Raw genomic sequence first — 20,436 nt, 5'->3', positions numbered from 1 at the left:
AAAAAAACCCACGAAAACTCCCAAGTAGTTTCAAGAATAAGTTGTGCTCACAGCAGCTTATGTAAAACTCGTGGAAAGCTTAGTTTTAACTTGCCCAAAGCAGGATAGATTTTTCAAAGCATGTTTGTGTTCTTAGCAAAATGATAAAACTTTGGCCGGTGAAGACTGGGTGTTGGACGATTCCTGTTGCTGAGAGTTTGATGATGACATTTGAGATCTCTTGATGGGGAGGGAATATCTGGGGAAGATGGGTGGAGTCTTCAGAAAGTTTAGTGAGTTTGTTAAAATTCATTCTGGACAAAGTGTCTTTGTATCCTATAATGGCTTATATAAAGAAATAACAATATCATACCGCTTCCTAGCAATTTTACCTGGTGTCTCAGAAGACAGAAGGTCCTGTTTGTCCCAGCACTTAGATCTCAGCCCTCACCATATAGCCTTGTGCTCAGTGGCCAACCAGGGGTCTGGGCATCACTACTGACTGCTGCTGCTTTTGTCTTCTGCAGGTTTTCATTTCTGTGAACTGCCTCAGCACGGATTTCTCCTCTCAGAAGGGAGTTAAAGGCCTGCCCCTGAATCTTCAGATTGACACCTACAGCTACAATAACAGGAGTAACAAGCCTGTCCACAGAGCCTACTGCCAGATTAAAGTCTTCTGTGATAAGGTAAGGTTGGGTCAGTGTGCCAGTGGCACTTTGGGAAAGGCTGTTTCATGGCTCAAGAGCTTTTTTTCCCTTTTATAGTTCTGCCACTTACTATTTTGGCTCACTTAAAACTCCTGCCTGTGTTCAGCCTTTGCTAGGAAAAAATGCCAGCTCCTCCTGCTTGGCTCATAAATGTTGTGATGACCTCAGATAAATTTGCTGCTCTCAAAATGCTTGAGCACTGAGAAGTGTTCCTGAGCCACTGACTTTGGAGAAAGGTCAGTCAGTGGCAGAAGGCTGACTTGGGGGTACTCCAGGTACTGGGAAGTCCTGCAGAGTGCCTTCAGTAGGAGAAATCATTGCAATCGATTTGAGCAAGTTGAGGCTTCCCCTTTTGCCTAAGCTATGTTGTATTGGTCCTTTAAAATGTCTTTGTGCGTTCCTACTGCCATTTGTTATTAAAAAACGCCCAGTTTGCACATCCGGATAGAAAATGTTGCTGTTTTCATTGTGCCCCTGTGAGATCCAGCAGTGTAAGGAAGCCAATTTACGAGCTGGATGGGTGCTGTAATTTGACTGCTGTACCTAATGCATTTAACGCGGAGATACTTAATGCATTTCCTAAAGCCACTGTTTACCTGAAGCTGTGAAAGAAACACAGCAGGAGCTGTGTTTATGGCTGAAAGCACTTGTAAAAGCTTAGCTGAGTTTGCAAAGAAAGGACATTTTCCCGATCTTTATAACCTGATCTTTATAACCTGTTCGTATCAGTCGTTAGAAGGACCTGAGCAAGTAATGTGCTATGTTACTATTTCCAGAGTGACCAAGATATTTCTAGGCTGAGTGAGTGCTGCTCCCGTCCCTCTTTTGATCACTGAACCACCCCAGCGTTCCGTTCTGCTGGCATCCTACTTGATTAGGGCCTCTCATTCTTTGCATCTGGACTGCACCTTCATCACATGGACTCTCAAATACCCCTCTGTGCAGCTGCAGCTCTGAGATCATCTTGTGACCCCCACTCTTGAGCCCTGTCCTAGCTTTGCACCAGTTGCACACACCATATGGTCTGGTGTTCCCTTGTCATCCCTCAGGACACTGCCACAGAGATTCATCTGAGGAGACATCACTCTGCCTGCGCTTGCCTCTCAAAATGTATGGAGCCTTCTGCAGCCTGTCTCTGCTGTAGCATCCCATGGACTGATCCTGCCATGTTGTATTGTCCATAGGCTCCTCTGTGTTTTCTTGCACAGCTGGGAGAAGCTGCCTGCCAACGTAAAGCTACTTAGTCATCTTCATTATGCTCCTGAGGTGGCTCCTGTTGGGATGATTTCTGCAAAGAATTTACCAGGGAGTTAAGAAGTGCTCTCCAGAGCTACCTTAAAGACTTGCCAGTAAGCCCAAGAGGCTTGGGTTTCATGGGCTTTCCTCGGGCTTTTTCTTTGTTTCATTTTAAAAGAAAAAAAAAAAGAGGCCAGCATGTTGTCTAAAGCTCTTTCATTATCTGTGAGTCTTGTGTGTATTCTCCAGTACCAGTGAATACAGACTTGCTGCAGGGAAGGAGGGGTCTTTAACTCACAGGTTGTCCAGTCAGTTACTGACACTGAGCTGAAATTACTGACAGGCTTGTGTCACTGCTAAAAAGACAAATCAGCTAATAAAAGGGCAGTTGCATAGTCAGTGCATGGCTTAAAGGAAGCCGTTTGAGTCTACACCATAAATTTCAGGAAATCTAGTAGAACAGTAATGCCAGTTTATCTTTTATTTTCCTTTGGGATTTTGACCTTTTCTCCTGCTTTATTCCTCCAGATACTTTGCAGATTGTACCTGAATTGAAAGATGAAAGGAAAGAGAAAAGATTACTTTTCTGTACTTAACTTGACTATTGTTTGTTCTGTGAACATGCAGCCCACATGAGGGTGGTGCTTGAAGATTCTGCAGTTTGCACTTATAGAAACAGCGTTGAAGTTTGCTGCCTTTCAGATCCAGTCTGGGTCTGGCAGTGAGGGCTGGGGCAGAGCTGAGTACTGTTTGTCATCATGCTGAATCAAGCTGTACTCAAACGCTTGTTGGAGGCGCTAGGTGAGCACCCCTGTGAGCAGACCTGTGTCCTGGCAGCTGCAGGCAGTGATTCATTGTGGTGCATTTATCTTGGCTGCCCACCATGCCGTTCTATCACTCCCCTCTTCAGCTGGACAGAGGAGAAAAGATGTAATGAAAAGCGTGTGGGCTGAAACGAGGACAGGGAGATAATTCAGCAATTAACATCACATGCAAAACAGTTTTGACTTGGGGGAGGTGAATTTAATTTATTTCCAATCAAAATAGGGTAGTAAGAGATAAAACCAAATCTTAAAACACCTTCTCCCCACACCTCCATTATTTCCAGGCTCAACTTGATTCCAAATATTTTTGTCCCTTCTCCTCCTGAGCAGTGCAGGTGGATGGGGAAGGGGGGTTGTGGTCAGTTCATCACATGTTGTCTCTGCTGCCCCTCTCATTCTCCTCCCCTGCTCCACTGTGGTGTCCCTCCCACAAGAGTCTTCCATGAACCTCTTCAATGTGAGTCCTTTCCGTGGGCTACAGTTGTTCACAAACTGCTCCGGGCATGGGTCCTTTGCACGAGATGGAGTCCTTCAGGGGACTCCCATGGTCCTGCCAGGAGCCTGCTCCAATGCGGGCTTCCCAAGGGGTCACAGCCTCCTTCAGGCGTATCTGCTGGCTCTGGTGCGGTGTCCTCCATGAGCCGCAGGTAGATATCTGCTCCATTGTACACCTCCATGGGCTTGGAGGTGGACAGCCTGCCTCACCATGGTCTTCACCATGGGCTGCAGGGGAATCCCTGCTCCAGTGCCTGCAGCACCCTCTCCCCAATTTGTTCAGCAACTTTGGTGTCTGCAAAGCTGTTTCTCTTGCACATTCTCACATCTCTCTCCTCACTGCTGTTGAACTGTAGTTTTTTCCACTTAAATGTTATCCCAGAGATGCTACGACTATTGCTGATGGGCTCCGCCTGAGCCAGCGACAGGTCTATCTTGGAGCCGACTGGTACGGGCTCTGTCAGACAGAGGGAAAGCTGCTGGATTTTTTTCATGGAACTCACCCTGTAGTCTTGTCTCTATGAAAACCTTGCCATGGAAACCCAGTACCCTCCCAGACCCCAGCGCTGACCGCTTTCTCCAGGCTTCGTTAAGAGCACTGGCATTTCAGAAAAAGCACCTATTTTCTGTCTGGCTCTATATCTTGGGTAATCAGTCAGCTGGTCTTGAATGTTTACAGGACTGTCATTACTATAGTGCCCACACGTATTGCAGCCCTTAATGTGTTTGTCCTCGTGTGGCTGCTCTCACCTGTAAAAGGGCTGTTCTCCGTGTTTTCTTTGTGGAGGGCCACATCTATAGCGTGGAGATCTGTTGGAGAAAAACAGCACTAAATGATTCTGTGCTGTGGCCACCTGACAGGGACAGCTCTGGGTAGGCTCCCTCTGTTCCTTTGTGCTTACTTTGCACGCCTGAACTGCCTTTGACCCCAGGTGCTGGCACGGCAACCCTCCACTGTCTCTTTTCTTGTGTACAAATCGATAGATATGCCTGTGGAAGGTCAGTTTAGTTAATGGTGTGTGATGGCCTTTGCACAGGGAAGGAGTAAAGGAGGAGAGTTCCCATGCTTGGGGTGGAAGGGAAAGCTGCTGATACTCATTTCTAGTGTTTGGCAGCTGCCTCTGAGTTTCATAGGATCATAGAATCATAGAATCAGCAGGTTGGAAGAGACCCACCGGATCATTGAGTCCAACCATTCCTATCAATCACTAAACCATGTCCCTCAGTGCCTTGTCCACCCGTCCCTTAAACACCTCCAAGGAAGGTGACTCAACCACCTCCCTGGGCAGCCTGTTCCAGTGCCCAATGACCCTTTCTGTGAAATTTTTTTTCCTAATGTTCAGCCTAAACCTCCCCTGACAGAGCTTGAGGCCATTCCCTCTCATCCTGTCCCCTGTCACTTGGGAGAAGAGGCCATCACCCTCCTCTCCACAACTTCGTTTCAGGTAGTTGTAGAGAGCAATGAGGTCTCCCCTCAGCCTCCTCTTCTCCAGGCTAAACACCCCCAGCTCTCTCAGCCGTTCCTCATGTGTTGTTGTCTTCCCCTTTGTGCTTTGTCTGTAGAAAAGGAGTCCTCAGAGATGGTTTTCATCTAATTCTGTGTGGTTTCAAGCCACGAGTAAAGCAGTGTGGGTGTAATGGTGTCATCCTGTGGCATGTTACAGCACAAACTTCGTTCAGGCTTGGCCCAGCAGTATTTGAGCATGCAAAGAAAGGTGACCTGGCCCAGAGGGAGAAGACCTTCTCTGCTGTAAATGGTGCCTCAGCTAAGCACCCACATGGAGGGAAGATTAAATACGGGATTTTTCAGGCTATAGGTACTCTTTTCCTCTGGGACCTGCTGTTACGTGATGGGCAGTGCTACGGAAAGGTTTTTATGGATTGGCAGGAAGGAGCAACTTGGATCTTATTGGAAGGAGAGAAATGGTGCAAAGTGGCTAGGGGTAATATTGATTGGGAAGGGCAGCAACATGAAGGCTGTTCCTTCTGTTGCACGTTCACGGAATCACCAAATGGTTTGTGAGTGCTTGAAGGCCTCAATGAAGTGTCCTCAGAGCCTTCTCTTCTCCAAACTGACCAATGTCAACTCTCTCAGCCTTTCCTCACAGGAGAGTTGTTTCATCCCTCTGATCATTTTTGTAGCTCTTCCCCTGGCAGCCTGGCCACTGGGGCTACAGGGCAGCAGAAGAGCGTCCTCTCCCTGTATCTTTCAAACAGATCACATTTCTCTGAGGGAGGAAGGGATGGCAGCTCTCCCCAAGATGCTGCTTCCCTTTCTCAGCCCAAGAGTCTGTTACTGGACTGGAGATTCTGAGGGAAAGAACGACAAAGAAGCCCTGCAGCCTTTAACACACAAACAAGAGCACGAAACCTTGTTTTTCAGACTCTAGGATGTTCTCTAGGTGATGAAGTTGGGAAAAGCTCTTTCTTACAAGCTTATTTATCCCATAATTATGGAATACAGGATTACCAGTATCTATCCTGGCTGTCTCTGAGCTCTGCTGGCAAGGCAGAAAAGCCCTGACATGAAAAGTCAAGATGTGACTTTATTTTTTTTGTGGAGGAGTTGAGATACTTGGGCCTTTGTAGTCTGGAACAAGTGACTTTCAAGCACAATTCTGGCTTTAGGTAGGGCAGGGCAGAGTTTTTCGCAAAATGCTTGCTTTTGATGGATTAGCACATTCCCCACGAGGAAGCAGGTGCTGTTCCGTAACACAGCGTTTCAGTAGCAGATCTTTATTATTTCCATGTGAAAGGTAAAAAAAACAAGGCTGGAATTCAAATCTGAACTTTGTTGCTGCCAAGCTGAGATGTTGTGACTGTTCTGGTAAGGGAAGTTGCAGGGGGCTTGCAGATCTGGCTATGCTGAGGTTTAGGTGGGGTGTCTGTACTCTAGCGGGCTGTATCAGCTTTATGGGGTCAGGCAAAGCTGGCAATGCCTGTGTCTTGACTAGTAATTTTATATTCTTTTTCACTGCAGCTGCCTGAAGCTGCCTGTGTCCCTGCTACACGGTGGGAGAAGAGGCGATACGCGTTAATGCCCATCAAATACCTAGGCTAATTTTCCTTTGTATTGCTAGCACAGAGTGCCCACTGCTACCTAGCAGGCATCCTGTCACCTGTAGGTTATTGATTTACTGGGAGGGCTGTTGCCTTCCTCCCATGTTTTACTTCAGTCACCATTTCCCACCCCGTCGCCACATGCTTTTTTGACAGCTCATTTGCTGATCTAGTCTTACTTCAGCACCTGTGCAAGGCTGTGGGTGTGTTTTGGCAGCTTTGCAGGGGTGGGAATGAGAAATAATGTCTTCCTGTGGTCAGATAACTGTTACCTTTTACTCTGCTTTGCAGGAGGGTTTTGGGAGACAGGTAGAACTTGTGTATACCAGTTTGGGCACTATTCTAGTGCTAGTACCAGGATTTAGCATTGAGGATCTACTGTGGGCTTATCACTTCATGCAGCTGGCAATGTGACATCGCTGACTTAACCCACAGTCACATGTGAGGTCTGCACAGAGCTGGAGAATGAACATGATTCTAATACAAAGCTTCTTCCCTCCATTTCTCTCTATCATAGCTGTGTGCGCCTTGCAGAAAATATGATGCTCTGGGGATTCCATTATAACCTGGCCCTGATAAAAAGAGTAGTGCTGCCTGCTTTAAAATTATACACATCTTCAGCTTGAGAGCAGTGAAGGCTGATGTAACTGCTGCCAGCTCCACATGCAGTGTGCTGGAAGGTACCTTGCACTGGGTGATCCAATTGTGTCTTGATTTTTATAGATGATGAACTCTCAAACTGAAGGAACTTGGAATTTCTTATTGTTTTGAACGCTTCAGATGTATTTTAACTTCACACTTCATAGAGCTGTTATAGCTGTGAGTGTCTTGTGTCATGGTATCCCCATCTGACCTGAAAGAAAAGCAAGTGGTTGCATCTCGGATATGATTGTTGGATTTTGTGAGATGACAGGACTCAAAAGTAAACAGATCTCAAAGTTGGGATGTTGTGGCAAACCTACAGCTTGAGGACTGTGGAGCTGCCCTCCACAAACACAACTCTGGAAGAATCGCTGTTCCTGTCTCTGCTGCTGAAAAAAACGCAAAAAACCTAAAAATACCTTCTCTCTCTCTCCCACTTCCCTCAATCTCTTGTCTGGCAGGGAGCAGAGAGGAAGATCAGGGATGAAGAACGAAAGCAGAGCAAAAGAAAAGGCAAGTGCACTGATCCCAGCTCTCAGTTGAATGCCTGTAAGTAGAAATTACTTCATCGGTATTTTAAATATTAGATCTTATTTTGGTTACAAATAACTTGTGTGGTAGAGCTCTTCTAAGTCAATTTTTATCCCCTATGGAATAGTGTTTGTTTTAAGCAGTTGCATATGGAGTCATTAATTCTGTTTTGCAACACACTAAATCACTTAGGACTTCACTTCTACATAGTTCTTTGTCTCCAAGACAGGGTGCTGCTGTGTGTTCCATAAGGTATGGGATTTAGCAGTTAAAATGATAGGGTGAGGGTGTGAATTTTGGTCTGTGCACTGGAGCTCCAGGTGGCAGTGAGAACTGGAGCTGTTCCAAATATTTCCAGCTTGATCCTAAACTTAGTCTTTAACTTATGTTAAAGGTGTGTTTGCAACTGTGCAGCAAGGCGGCGGCAACCTTAGGACTGAGCCTCCGACCTGCAGCCTCCGACTCACTCTTCTGTAGCAAAGTGATCCTTAGTAAATAATTTCAATAGAAGTTGTTTCTGCAGATCGAGAGCCTCAGCACTTGTAGTATGTAAAGGCTGTGGAGCTTCTTCCTGCTGAGCATCTTTCCTTTAACTGCTGAAGGTGACTGCAACAGGTCCTGTTTGGATGGCTACTTACCAGCAACTTAGAGGAAAATCTGTCTCCCTGTTCTTGCTTTGCACGAGACTGATGTGTTCTCTCCCTTGCTGTGCTTGTCAGAGCCGTGTGCTATTAACAGTCCAACTGGTTCAACAAGCACACACCTCGCAGCTTGCTGGGCAGGATTTTCCTGACGCAGCAGGAACAGGCTGCTGGAGCAGCTTCAGAAGAAGATAATGCTACAAGGGAATCCATTTGCTCAAGGGCAGGTGCAGAAAGGGCTGGGTTTTTGTTTTGTTTTGTTTTGTTTTGTTTTCCACCAAAGTACATCATGAGAGGTATGTTTAGCATGCTGTTAGCATTTCACGTTAGTAACCCCAATGGCCCCCAAAGATTACTGTTTGCAGCCCTTTGTGTAATGGCTGGAAAGTGCAGTTTCAGCACAGGTTTCCAGGATCTTAGGATTCTACAGAAGCTGCTTTCTAATACAAATTCCCTTGGCTTGGGATTAGCCTGATGTGACCTTTATTTTCCTGGAAAGTACAATCCATTGCTGTTTAGTTCTAGTGTGGGAAGATTTTGGTTGCTTTAAGACATCAGCTGTTATACCCACCTCCGGGATCACAAATGCCATCTGCGCATGGACTCGTCAGCAGCAGAAATAATTTGTGGCTTTTGGTCAAAGTTATTTTTAGAGTTTTGCAAGGAAAAAGTCTGTTTTCCACAGGAGACATGAGAAGTGAAGTGTTTTGTTTGCGGTTGGTTTGACCCAAAATTGCGATATTTTGCAATGTAAAATGAAGTCTTCAGTTGGGGTCAGTTTGCCATGAATGTATCTGAAGTTGAGGTGGGTCTTTGTGGATGAAGTCTGTGCTTGGTGGCTTGTGTCACATCAGCTGGCGTGTCATGAAAGCCAAAGCTCTCTGTGGGAAACAGTGCTGGTCCTGGTTGGGGGTGAACTGGGGTCTGGCAGCTTTAGGTGACCAGGATGAACAATGAGACTAACAAAAATATAAACTTTCAAAGCGTGGAATCAAAATGTAGCTCTAAACATAGTGTCTTCTTCATGATGAGCATGGTGAGCCATCGGAACAGGTTGCCCAGGGAAATTGTGGCTGACCCCTCCTTGGAAGTGTTCAAAGCCAGGTTGGATGGGACCTTGGGCACTGGTGAGAGGTGTCCCTGCCCATGGCGGTGGGGTTGCAACTAGATGATCTTTAAGGTCCCTTCCAACCCAAACCATTCTATAATTCTGTGATCTTGCCACAAATGGTATTTGTAGCACCTATGCAGTGTCTTAGTGTTTCTGTGGTGCTGTCTTTGAGAGGTTCCCAACTGGAACCATGCAGGTCATGAGTTGTCTGTCTTCTTTCTGCCTTCCTGGTATAGGAAATCTAACAACTTTTTGAGGGAACGGAGAGGGACAAAGGGGAATGTGGATTAGTTTTTTCCCTCTGTTTGGATAGTTTGCTTGGCACATGGAAGACGTAGATTCCTCTGTTGGGGTGAGCAGCCAGACTATTCTCCAGCCCAATTCAATATCTAAGCAAAGCCAAGCGGTTGACTTGGAGGGAGAGAGCAAACTTGTACAACTCCATGAAACAATCTATTTCCTCAGGGTCCAGACCCTCATCTGAGAGGCAGATAACCCAGATTCAAACTCCACCACTGGGGCTTCTCCCTCTGACTCTGACTGCAGAGTACCTGTGTTCAACAGCGTATGTGCCTCTTAAATGATGTAGGAGACCCATAGCCCCATCAGTGTCTTCACTATCCTCTTCCAATCTTTGGTCTCCCTACAGTTTCTGATGTCAAAGTGCCGATGCTTCCCTCACACAAACGTACAGACATCACCATCTTCAAGCCCTTCATGGATTTAGACACTCAGCCAGTCCTTTTCATTCCTGATGTTCACTTTGCAAATCTTCAGCGTGGTGCTCACGTAAGTAAAGCTCATGGGTCTGGGGATATGGGGATTATGGGATGTTTTCAAAAAGCCTGGATGCTGTGTGTTCATGTATACGTGCCAGACTATCTGCACGGGTGCTGTAAACTGATATAGGCTGAGTCTCATGTGAGCAAGAGATGTTGCTCCTAGTCACATTGTCTGGAGTTAACTGGGGATGTTTTCTGATTAAATTATTTTCCTATGAACTCCTGTTTCCATGAACTTGAAAGGTTTTTTCCACAGCATCTCTAGCCGAGAGTTCATTGAATGAACTACAGGCTGGTTTTCTCTTGTAAAGCCCGTTGGGTTCCTGGTGCGCTGATGTCGACTTTGGGCTCCTCCAGCCTGCTGCTGCAAGGTGGAAAGCCGTTCTATGGAACTGACAAGTGTGTCAGCTCTGTGATGTGCTGCCAGAGTGCCCTGCCTCAGCGTTCCTGGAAAGTCCTAGCTGGCAGGAAACTGGAAGGGAAAACAATCAGAGTGCAACCAAGTTTCAAAATCTTGAACTTTCTTGTCCTGGGAGTTCTGGCAGGCTCTAATGGAATTCAGATCTTACTTTTTAACAGTGTTGCTCAAACTCCTAAAAGGGATGGAGAATAAAGTTGTATCTGTAAGGCTGACTTTTCCGCATGTTTTCTTGTGAAGGCTCTGGAGCTGAGTTTCGTCAGAAGACTTTATGCCAGTTAGATAGGAAGCTGGTTAGGTCTTGTATATTCCCATCTCTCTCATTTGAGATCCTTTAATTTCTCTTTATGAAAAGAGGTAAAGATGATAAGATTGAGTCAAAGTGTCATTTGATGCAATGTTAAAAGATAATAAGAAATAAATTCTAGTTCTGAATAAAACTTTTACAGTCCTAAACGCAAGTATTGATCATGTATTAAAATGAAGGCAAATGTTTATTGCTTGGACCAAAGTATCTTCTAGTTGTGTGGTTGTGGCTGGCTCCTTGCTCAACACCCTTGGGTTTCTCTTATGTTCTGCACTGATGTGCTTACAAGTGAGCTGGTAACTCCATCTGCCATGGACTCAGGGCTTCCCTCTCCTTTAGCCTGATGCTGTTGGACCTCTGGTCATGCTGCACGCAGCAGCATTGTTCCACGTCAGCGACTCTTTAACACAAACAAGCAAGCAAAGGTATTGATAAGTTGCTTTTAACGGATAGGAATTAGGATGGGGAGAGCGTTGCTGACAAGACAATGTCACACCAGCGAGTGGGTCTGTCCTTATGCAACTGTTTTGTAGCATTCAGAGCCCTTTGTAGTGTTTGCCGAGGACCGAGTACCACATAATGTTCTTGCTAGCTGGCTAATTCAGTGTATGTTTTCATTTGTGTGTCATGAAAATTTCTCCTTTGTTTTAAAAGGTCCTTCCTGTTGCTTCAGAAGAACTGGAGGGTGAAAGGTAAGAGCTGTGCTGCTTCACCCTGCTGAGGTCTGGCCCTCAGACAGAGGGGTAAGTCCCTGTAATTGTCATGCTGCTAATTTTTTGCCCTGTCAATGACAGCTCCAACCTGAAGAGAGGGGCCTATATTGGCGAAGAGGACTTTATTGCTACTCCCAATAAGATGGCCAGAATAGAAGAACCAAAAAGAGGTATTTTCTTCATTCAGAGACTGAGTTACTGAAGTACTTGTCCATCATGATAGAGATGCATCTGAGGTTAAAGAGTTGCTTTAATTTATTTTGGAGTATACTTTAGCCCGATGTTTTTGGTTTTGAGTAGTAGTAGAAAGAGTTTGTACATCAGGATGTATTTCAGCTCTGCAAATCTCTCATAATATCAGGATTTCTGGGTTTTTTTCTACTACTCTGACACTAATTGACTCAGAACCCTTAAGGAAAGAGACTAGGAGGAGGTGAGCAGCTTACCAATCTCCTTGGTGGACTAGGGGAGAGAGTTGATCACAATCTACTACAAAATGCTTGGAAGTCTCCTCTAGGACTTCAAGAAATGAATGCCAAGATCTGGTTTTGAGTACAAAACTGTTGCCTCTCTCATGGAGCTGGAAAAATGGACTGCTCAGCCAAACCGAGAGAATATTCTGCTTATTTTCAACCTGTTGTCAGCCTTTCCAATTTGATGTGAGATTGGGTGTTGCTGTGGTGTTGTGGAAGGAGATGAGAGGTCCCTTTGGAGATGGTGTAGCGATTACCTGCCTGATGACAGTTCTGTGTTGAAGGACCATTACAAAGTTTAAAGGATTAAAAGAGGAGGATTAAACTTGTGATGTGGCGAAGGTGAAGTCTGGCAAGTCTGACCTTAATGGGGCTGCACTTCTGTAGTATGGATAAACTAGTAAGGAGGGATGGATTTTATAAAAGGAGATTAGACTTCTTGGGTTTTTTTTTGCTGTATGACATAAAATGAGGCCTATGGGATGCTCTCTCCTTTGGCTGGTGCATCATCCAACCTGTGCTGTACCTGAGAGTGTGTGCTGTCTTCATTTTTAAAACTTATGGTCTTTCTTTAAGCCTCTATGGTCTTTCCTCTGCTAAAACAGAGGAAATCCGTCAAGGTGCTGTGCTGTCCTGAGTTCACCTTGTTCCATTAGATATGCCAGTAATTGTTCCATGTTGCAGGTGTGTCAAAGCTCTGTGGCTGCTGAACCCTTGTAAACAATCCAGGCTGTAATACCTAGTCATTAGAAGATGGATTAAAGATAGCAAAGCTGTTAAAGTCCAAGTTTTCTTGCTCTCATGGCTTATTCCTCAGCCTTAATGCAGTTTTTAATGAGGCTGATGTTACATATAATGACTCTCTGCTAGCTTGAGAACGCTAGGGATGCTTTACGTGATTGCATTTCTGGCTCTTTCGTTCCCCTCCTAGCAAGAGGGACTAAGAGAGACTAAGTCTTCATTGTGTGTCAGCTGGGGTGGTATGAGTATTACTGAAACATGGCAAGGGGTAGGAAGAGAGATGAGAAGATGTAGGAGGAGCAGAGGACTGTACAAATAAGTCATTTAAAAATGAGGAGGCGGCTGCGATGGCTTCACCTGCTGTGGTAGCATCTGTCAAAACGTTTTATTGTGCAAAGTCTTATGGCACATGACCTGTGAGATGTAGATAACTATGAGTTTCAGAGCTGTGTTTTGTGTTCCACCTTTCTGTGTTTCATATATAATGTTATTTTTCAAATGATAGTGAAAACAGCAAATGGAGAAAAATTTAGAGGCATTTCAACAATAATGATAATTGAACACGTGGTATTTTTGTGTGCAAAAAGTATGTTTTGAGCTAACCTAGCTATGCATGGTCTGATGCAATGTATATTGAGTGTATGTATGTGTATCTCTTCATAAGATCCTCAATGTGTATTACTCTGTACTTAGCCACTATTACATACAGATCATTTCTGAGGACCAATTGTGCAGTGAATTCCTTTTTCCGATTTGCTTTTCAGTGTTGCTGTATGTCCGAAAAGAATCGGAGGAAGTCTTTGATGCGCTAATGTTAAAGACACCGTCTCTGAAAGGTCTAATGGAAGCGGTAAGTAATAAGGCTGTTTTATAGTCCCTGCCTCCAGTTTGAGAAACAGCAAGCGTAGTCCCTTGCTATCCAGTTCTCATACACTGGACGATCACTGGAGAAAGACTTTCAGTCGCAGTTTGCGTCCACATATTCCTGCTCTTCTGGATAATAAGCATAAGGTTGATTTCCTTTCAATAAAATGGAAGTTAATGTAAATACTGCTTTAATTCATTATTAAGGGACTTCAGGAAGCTTCCCTTGCCCCACATCTGTGGGGTCTGGGTGTAAGAAAGTGTTTTTCAGCCTTTCTGGAAGTCCAGGTGTCAATCTTAATGACCGGATACCTGAGATAGTCCCAAAATGACAGGCGCTGCTGGTGAGAGAGCCTTCTAGGCTTGCTTCTTGTGCAGGCTTAGCTTTGTCCAAGCTGCAGAAGCAACTGGTGTGGATCTTTTCCCAGGTTTGTCAAAAAATGGTCAACAGACTCATATTTCATGTATATTATGTCCCTTGTGTCAGAGATAGTGTTTTCATTGGGAGAGGGACTGATTTCCAGAATGTGTTTAGTGGCTTGGGTTTATTTCAGCCTTTTCAAAGCCTTGTTTGAGGGCCTCCTTTCCCCCTTTGTAACCTGCCTGTGAAGAGCTCCAAGTCCCAGCTTCTGAGTGTGCTTGAAGACTTTTATATATCTATGGACACATGTGTGAAATTGCTCTAGTAGCTGGCATCCAAAATAGCCTTCCACTACCCCTGCTGCTGCAGTGCTGCAAAGGAAATATAGAGCTTAACTCTGAGGAATGGTGTAATGTTTGGCACAGGCTCAAAACTGACATTTCTGGCTGCCTCTTTCTGTGACTAATGCTATGTCGACGCTCGGAGGGCGGAGGCCTTGGGGCTGCACAGCCAGGTCTTGGCACTGGCTTTGGGACACGGAGACAGTCGTGTAACCTGAGGCTGTCGCCTGGTTGTGGGGCTTTGGCAGCAGAGGGAGGCTGGAGATGGGGGCTAATGGTGAGGGACGGTGAAGGCTATGAAGTCCTCCCTTACTCTGTGGTCCTGAAGTGAAGCCGTGCCTTTGTTTTGCTTGAACTTCTTAAAGCAAGGAACCAAGAGCTCACAGCTGTGGCTTGGAGGAAACCCCAGGATGCTTGTGCATCCTGAAACGGTGTATTGAGTTGTTACTTGCTGTTGGTGTGACAGGGTGATTTGCCAAAGTAAACCAGGCTTAGGTTACGGACATTGTGACTTTTGGGAGGTTTGTATGATGAAGTGCCATGGTTAGCGGCTGTGGTTTCACACTGAGGTCACTCTGCTGGGTGAGAGGGACATTTCTGATCAGCTCATGTCCTTAGCAGCAGAGGTATTTACTCTGTTGCTATTTTCTTCCAGTGCCAGCCACTGTGATGACTGTTTCTCACCTGATCCCTCTGATGCTGAATTCTAAAATGTTTTTTGATATGCTGAGAGAACAGAGAGCCCAGAGAACGCGAGAAGCAGGGCGTGGGGTGTTTTTTTAATGCATGGTCTTTTTGATGCGGTGGCAAGGGGTTGCTGTATGAGAAGTCATTTGCCAAGTTTAGAACTATTAAAATTTTAGGACAGTTCACAGACTGCAAAGGAAAGGTTCTTATCTGTCAGCTATGATATGGTTCAGGATTTAGTCCTGCCTTTATGGGACAAAGTGGTTGTTTTGATCTGCAGACCTTTTTTTTGTTCCTTTCTGTAAAATGGAAGTGAAAGACAATGCCAGCAGTCTACTTGCTTCACCAGTGCTTTCTGTGTTTCGTTTTAGATATCTGACAAGTATGAGGTTCCTTTTGACAAAATAGGAAAAATCTTCAAAAAATGTAAAAAAGGGTGAGTATTTACCTGTGCAGCAACTCTCTCAGAATTTGAACTCCTTTTATTTCAAACCTGTAGACAAATTTGCTTTATAATTCCTCCATGCACTGCACGTATGCAAATATCATTTGCAGATGCGCATGTGTGTGCACATTACATATTAATCCCATTCCAATGACATTCGTAGAGCAGGAGGCTGGAAGAGTCCTGTAAAAATATGTAGTCTGACTTCCTGGGTAAATACAAGTCACAGACCTCTCTGAGTTAGATGCTGTTTGAACCGGAGTTGGTTATGGAATCGTGGGATGCTTTGGATTGGAAGGAACCTTTACAGGTCATCTAGTCCAACTACTCTGCAGGAGCAGGAACCTGTCAGAGGAGGAAGAGCTCAGTTTATTTAAAGACTCGCAGTGATGAAGAACCTACTTTAATCCATGCTAAATTGCACCAGAGGTTAACTGAACTCGCTGTGTCCACATTTGGCTACAACTACCGAATTTGGTTCTCTTTTCATGTGCTAAATTGAAGAGAACTTTACTTGCAAAGTACTCATTCCCCACAGAGGCCACACTCCATGGTCTTTTTTAGTGTTTTGTTACATAAATAATTGAATTCCTGAAAACATGTTCTTTTGTTTTGGCTTCTAATCTCTGCAATTTTCTTGGGTTTTATTCTTTCTAATCTCTCAGTAATTTTTTTTTTTTTTCCTCTAAAGTCACTTTGATGTCTTAGCCCCTTCCCCAAAGCCTCTCTGGCTGGAAAAATGTCCTTTAATCACTTTTGGAATGTAGTTCCAAGAGTTATGCTTTCGTAGAAGAATTACTGCAGCAGAACAACTGCCGAAGCTTCAAACTGATGGTAGCTAAACCACCACTAAGGATGGTTTTGTGTGTGCCCACGTACACTCACATGCATGTGTGCTATACACACACAAACACACAGGTTTGTGACTGGAAGCAGCCAAGCATCAGTCTTTTCTTCCCTTCGACCTCTGTATGGTTTTGTGCTGATTGTTTGTAGCTATCAAACAAACCAGTTCAGAACCTGCAGCTTCAGGAATATTTCTGCCTGTTCCAAGATCTTCCTCCTGCCCTGATCCCGAGGCCAGAGTTAACCCTTTCATTCAGATTAGAAGCACGACTGCCAGCCTTGATGGCAGGTTTGGATAAGAAAAGCTAGATCTGCTGTAGGAAGCAGTGGGACGGAGACAGATGAACTGGGGTCTTGTGTTAGAGCTGGACAGTTCAGCCTCTCTGAGCTTTGAGGGCATCTTTGCTGTCCGTGGCATTCAGATCTGTAATATCTCCCCGACTTATTCTATTTTTTCCAGAATTCTGGTCAACATGGACGATAACATCGTGAAACACTATTCTAATGAAGATACCTTCCAGTTACAGATTGAAGAAGTTGGAGGATCTTACAAGCTCACTCTCACTGAGATCTAAGGTCATGGGTCCTCTGTGGATTTTAAACAAAGGTCTCAAGTGAACATTTTCCCATAATTTAGGATGCTGGGCAAAACACTAATCACTTTCTCCAGAAGAAAGCCAGATGTTGATTTGTTCTGGGGAGCAGAGCAGTGTTTTTGCTTAATACAGGTTTTTTTCTGTTCATTCCAAAGAACATTTTCATGCTCGTGACCTTATTTGCACTTGAAATGAGTGAGCAAAGATAGGTGATTAAATAGAGAGTGTGTATAAACCACTAGTAAATACGGGAGGGGAAAACCCCTGGAAGGTGGCCTTTTAGAGTGGTGATATCTTATTTATCTGTTCAGTAACCATATTTGAGCCCGTTATCAGTGAATACCGTTTTATTGGACTGTTTTCTGCTAAGTAGAGCTGCAAAACTAGTAATTGGTACTAGTAGGAATTGTGTGCAGGTTGGAGAAAAGTCTTTATAATGTTTACTCTTGAACAGGGCAGACTGTTGAAATCACTTGTGTCATTTTGGGGGGGGAAATGTAAAACTGCCTTGCTTATGAAGAACTCGCCTTAGTAAATGTGTGAACTCTCATCAGATGAAGCTATATTGTATATAAGTGCAATATATTTTTTGAAGGTTTGTAAATGTGTATATACGAGTGATATATAATATATAAAATATGGTGTTCTGTATATACCGTGAATATATGCAATGAAGCCCATCTAAAAGGATGCCATATACAGAGAAAACAGATATTTAACATAGCTATTTAAAAATGGACAAACCCTTAACATGCACCAAAGGTGAGCACACGTTTGTACGTTCATAGAAGGCACGAGAGACCTGCTTGTTCAACATGGATCTTCCTACATGGAAGGAAAAAGGTACCAGCTCTCTCCTTAACCCTCCTGCACAGTGAGGCAACAGCAGTCCTGGCTTCTGTGATGAACTGCCAGTTTGAGCCCTGAAAACGTTGCACACTGCTGCTCTGGGAGGCGATTTGGGCCAAGTCTGAGAGCTGCCTCCCCAGAGGAGCTAAGCACTTGTAGTTTCCTTGAAATCTTACTTCTGGGGAGTCAGGAAGAAGGTCATCTGGTGAGTGGGTTCTTTTCTGTAGCAGAGTACTTAAGTCTCAGCTGGATGCTACCTGAACAGCATCTCAGGCTGGATGAACCCAAGGGCCAGAGCCAGCTTGCCAGGTCCTAGGATGCTGACAACTGGAAGTGCACAGGCAAGGCTTTTGAGAAAGGAAAGTGGCGTCCTAGCACAGAAGGCCAAGCGGTTGCAGGAACTAGAGGCTGCTAGCAGGTTAAGCATTCCTGGTGTATGTACATTCCTAGGTGTTGACCCACTGCTGAGGTGGTGGGACCAAAGAGGGAGCTGATAGCAGGCATCCTGAGCCTAGCCCCAGCTGGGAGTGCCAAACATCTCCAAAAAATACTGCTTTGCAGTAGATTGTACAGTTATTTACTTATTTTGTGCACGTGCTTATGAAGGAAAGGCACACTCTGGATAGTAGTAAGTGAGAAACATTTAAGAGGCAGCACAATGCTCTAAGGCAAAAACCTGCATTACAGAGTGAGCAGATGAGTATGAGTATCAGGTCCAGCATCACTTAGTGCTGTTGTTAGGGATCTGGATAATAAAATAGATAAAGAAACAGCACAAAGCTGCGAAGAGCTGCATGTGCCTTACCTAGGACGTGAAGGTCCATCTGGATAGGCTGGAGAAATAGCCTGGAAAAATAGGATATGATCCTACTTAATGATTAACAATTCTACTTAACACATCATAACTGTGTGTTCAGCTGTGTCATGCTGCTGGTTGGAAGAGGAAGATGAATGCCGTGTTGAGTTGATAAGCAGGAGCATGGCCTGCAAGAAATAGGAGACCCGCCTTTTGCTCTACTTGGCATTGCTGAGGCCTTGGCAGGAGCACCATGCCCTGTGCTGAGCCCGGCTCTGCCAGGAGAGCCTGGTCCTATCAGATGTCCCAGAGTGGCCAGACTGCCTGGTCCTTCAGCCTCTTCTGAGGAGGAGGGGCTGGATGACTTGCCTGTTGAGGGGTCATCTTTGGAAGGCAAGGTCAAGAGGAGCAGCCTCCCAACACATGGAAGTGTTCTTCCAGTCCATCGCAAGCACAACAAGAAGTAGGGGGCATAAATTGCAGAAATTCAGGTTAAGCGTTGAGGCATTTTTCTCTAGTGAGACGAGCAGGTTGCCCATGGAGGCGGTAGAGTTTCCTCAGATCCAGGCTGTGCAAAGGTTTCTCTGGACTGTCACGGGTATAGTTGACTTTCCTTGGTGCTGAGACTTAGGTGACCCCTCCTCACCATACTTTTTTTAATGGTTTATATGAAATATCGTATTCTGGAATCGAGCTGGTTCATAGACTGTTCCATTCACCCTTCCTTCCTCCTCCTCCTCCACTGATGGGCCCCACGGAGGCTTGCCAATGCTCTGGGCACAATGTGCTCCCCTCTTCGCTCTGTGGCTGGAGTTGAGCAAACTCTGGATGATGCATCCATGACCGAGCGTGTGGACAGAGCCCGTGGGCTTGAAGCTGACGGAGAGAAGCGGATGCACAGCACAGTGTCGAAGAGACTCAGCCGACACATCCCACACCGCACAGGACTCCATCGCCTGCAGAGCAGAGCAGCCACAGGACTCTTACCCAGCCAACACCAACCCACCGCTTGGGCTTCCCTTCATCAGTCACGGGAATAATGTTACTATGGCAAGGGAATCTTTTTTTAAACTTGATATATAGAATACGTATATATTTACACATTTTTATTGAAAATGGAAGTTTTATTACAGAAACTCAGTCTAGGGTCAGGGAAGTAGATTTAGAGTCTCCATAGAGGTAGGATTGACATGAATGTTATTTCTTTTTACTGCTTAATGAAGTATGTGAACTAAATTTGACAATTGTTTTCCACTCTTAAGATATTTTGGGACACGGGTCTTATAACAGTAGCAGCAATGTCATGTATGTTTTATGAAACTGATTTTTTTTCTGGTTTGCCTGCTGTTTTTTAATTGAAAATGTATTTTAAACCAAGCTATTAAATTTTATATGTTCATTTCTAATGATGAGTTTTTTATCTGGTAAACCCATCTGCCCTTCCTCTTTATTTTGACTTTGACAGGGTTGTTTACTAGTTTCTCTTCTTTGCAGAAAGAAAATCAGAGTGTCAGCTTTGCTGTTATTCCCACATAAGAGTTGGTTAGTCCTTTTCTCCTCCCCCGCTTGATTTCAAAAGACCTCATTCTTTTTTGAAGATGGGGAAGCCGTGTCGCAATGTGCTTTAACAGGACACTTTCATTTAGCAGCAAAACAAAACCAAAATGCTCTTGGTAAGCTCGGATGTGTAGCGTGTCGATGATGCCTGATGCTGTCTGCTGGAGGTTGAACAAAAGGAGGAAGTTGTGGAGAGGAGGGTGCTGGCCTCTTCTCCCAAGTGATGGGGGACAGGACAAGAGGGAATGGCCTCAAGCTCCACCAGGGGAGGTTCAGGCTGGACATTAGGAAAAAATTTTTCATGGAGAGGGTCATTGGGCACTGGCAGAGGCTGCCCAGGGAGGTGGTTGAGTCACCTTCCCTGGAGGTGTTTAAGGGACAGGTGGATGAGGTGCTGAGGGACATGGTTTAGTGACTGATGGGAATGGTTGGAC

The 20,436-nt window shown here is 44.9% G+C and overlaps 1 protein-coding gene across 2 annotated transcripts in view; it reads left to right on the top strand.

The window, feature by feature from the left end:
• The window catches only part of GRHL1 (grainyhead like transcription factor 1), a 45,045-nt gene extending 26,077 nt beyond the window's left edge, over positions 1–18,968 (top strand). For both annotated transcript variants that reach the window (XM_069850512.1, XM_069850511.1), the window contains exons 9-16: positions 507–665; positions 7,405–7,492; positions 9,876–10,015; positions 11,388–11,425; positions 11,528–11,616; positions 13,425–13,510; positions 15,285–15,349; positions 16,665–18,968. In XM_069850512.1, coding sequence (XP_069706613.1) covers positions 507–665; positions 7,405–7,492; positions 9,876–10,015; positions 11,388–11,425; positions 11,528–11,616; positions 13,425–13,510; positions 15,285–15,349; positions 16,665–16,779 — 780 coding nt within the window. In that variant the 3' untranslated portion in view covers positions 16,780–18,968. The remainder of the gene's footprint in view (positions 1–506; positions 666–7,404; positions 7,493–9,875; positions 10,016–11,387; positions 11,426–11,527; positions 11,617–13,424; positions 13,511–15,284; positions 15,350–16,664) is intronic.
• The last annotated feature ends 1,468 nt before the right edge of the window (positions 18,969–20,436 follow it).

Source organism: Phaenicophaeus curvirostris, chromosome 2 (genome assembly GCF_032191515.1).
Source record: "Phaenicophaeus curvirostris isolate KB17595 chromosome 2, BPBGC_Pcur_1.0, whole genome shotgun sequence".
In the NCBI taxonomy this organism is placed as follows: Eukaryota; Metazoa; Chordata; class Aves; order Cuculiformes; family Cuculidae; genus Phaenicophaeus; species Phaenicophaeus curvirostris.
Note: the sequence above shows the minus strand (reverse complement) of the source record. Positions and strands in the feature narration are given on the sequence as shown.